The sequence below is a fragment of the Chrysochloris asiatica genome, unplaced genomic scaffold, assembly GCF_000296735.1.
Source record: "Chrysochloris asiatica unplaced genomic scaffold, ChrAsi1.0 scaffold00067, whole genome shotgun sequence".
Lineage (NCBI taxonomy): Eukaryota > Metazoa > Chordata > Mammalia > Afrosoricida > Chrysochloridae > Chrysochloris > Chrysochloris asiatica.
This window is the reverse complement of record NW_006408585.1, coordinates 9,718,073-9,719,157: the sequence shown is the minus strand read 5'-3', so window position 1 is coordinate 9,719,157 and position 1,085 is coordinate 9,718,073. Positions and strand designations below refer to the sequence as shown.

The 1,085-nt window shown below is 34.8% G+C and overlaps 1 protein-coding gene across 1 annotated transcript in view; it reads left to right on the top strand.

The window, feature by feature from the left end:
* Positions 1-1,085, top strand: part of TOMM20L (translocase of outer mitochondrial membrane 20 homolog (yeast)-like) — an 11,311-nt gene that overhangs the window by 6,854 nt on the left and 3,372 nt on the right. Inside the window, exon 3 of the mRNA XM_006864602.1 lies at positions 701-779. Coding sequence (XP_006864664.1) covers positions 701-779 — 79 coding nt within the window. The remainder of the gene's footprint in view (positions 1-700; positions 780-1,085) is intronic.

The window sequence follows — 1,085 nt, the reverse complement described above, 5'->3', positions numbered from 1 at the left end:
ATCTTCTGCTGCTACAAACACTGGTGTGCGTATATCTTCTGCTGCTATAAACATTGGTGTGCATTCATCTTCCATTTTTACATAGCACCTATTTTTGCATAATGACCTGGTGTTTGGAACCTACTTATGTTGATAAATGAGTACTGGGTTTATTATTATTATTAAAATTAGATTTATTTACTGTCACTCATCCCATCATGAAAAACATCATTTGATATTTTCCCTGTACTTTCTCATCATTTGTACTTTCATTAAAATTTACACTGAATCTCTCCACATCCCAAATGCTATCTTTTGTGAGAAACTTTTCCATAGGTCCCAACCAGATGAAATGTCTCTGTACTTGAAGCCCTCAAGGACATTGGCCAGTTCTTATCCTACAGCACCACACCAGGACTCTAGACAAGAAAAAAGCTTTGCAACATGTGGAGCTATGTTTGCTATAGTAATATTAATCATAGCATTATTTTCCCTATGTATTTAGACTGCTGGGTAAAATGATGAGAGTTATTATAAGCTCTTCACTCTACCTTAAATATACTGTGTATTTTTTTATTAGCTGGAATTGTAACTCCATTTATAAATTGGTTATAATATCATGAAGAACTGCCTTATATCATACTATGGATTTAGATGCAGCTCAAGATGTTTTCTATGTTTTATCCATTACTCATTGTTGAATGTTTTGTGACTCTTTTAGTTGTGGGATCCAGCAAATGAAAAACTGCGAGAATTTTTCCTGCAAGAGGTACGGATGGGAGAACTTTGGTTATCTAGAGGTAAGAATGTAAACATGCTTTTGTAAATATTTATGACAGTTTAAGACGTATTTGTTGATTAATCTTTGAATGTCAAATAACTAGCTAAATGTATTAACCAATTAGCATCAGTTAGTAAGTGTCCTAGCATTTTAAATTTCATCACGCTGCCCAGCTTCACCATATTGGAAAGTTTATATTGCAATCTCACAAGTGGGAGATTAGGGAGCAAAGTCAAATTCTACACCTCATTCACTGTCAGGTTATTGTGGTTGTTAGGTGCCATTGAGTCGGTACAGACCCATAGCGACCTTATGCACAGTAGAA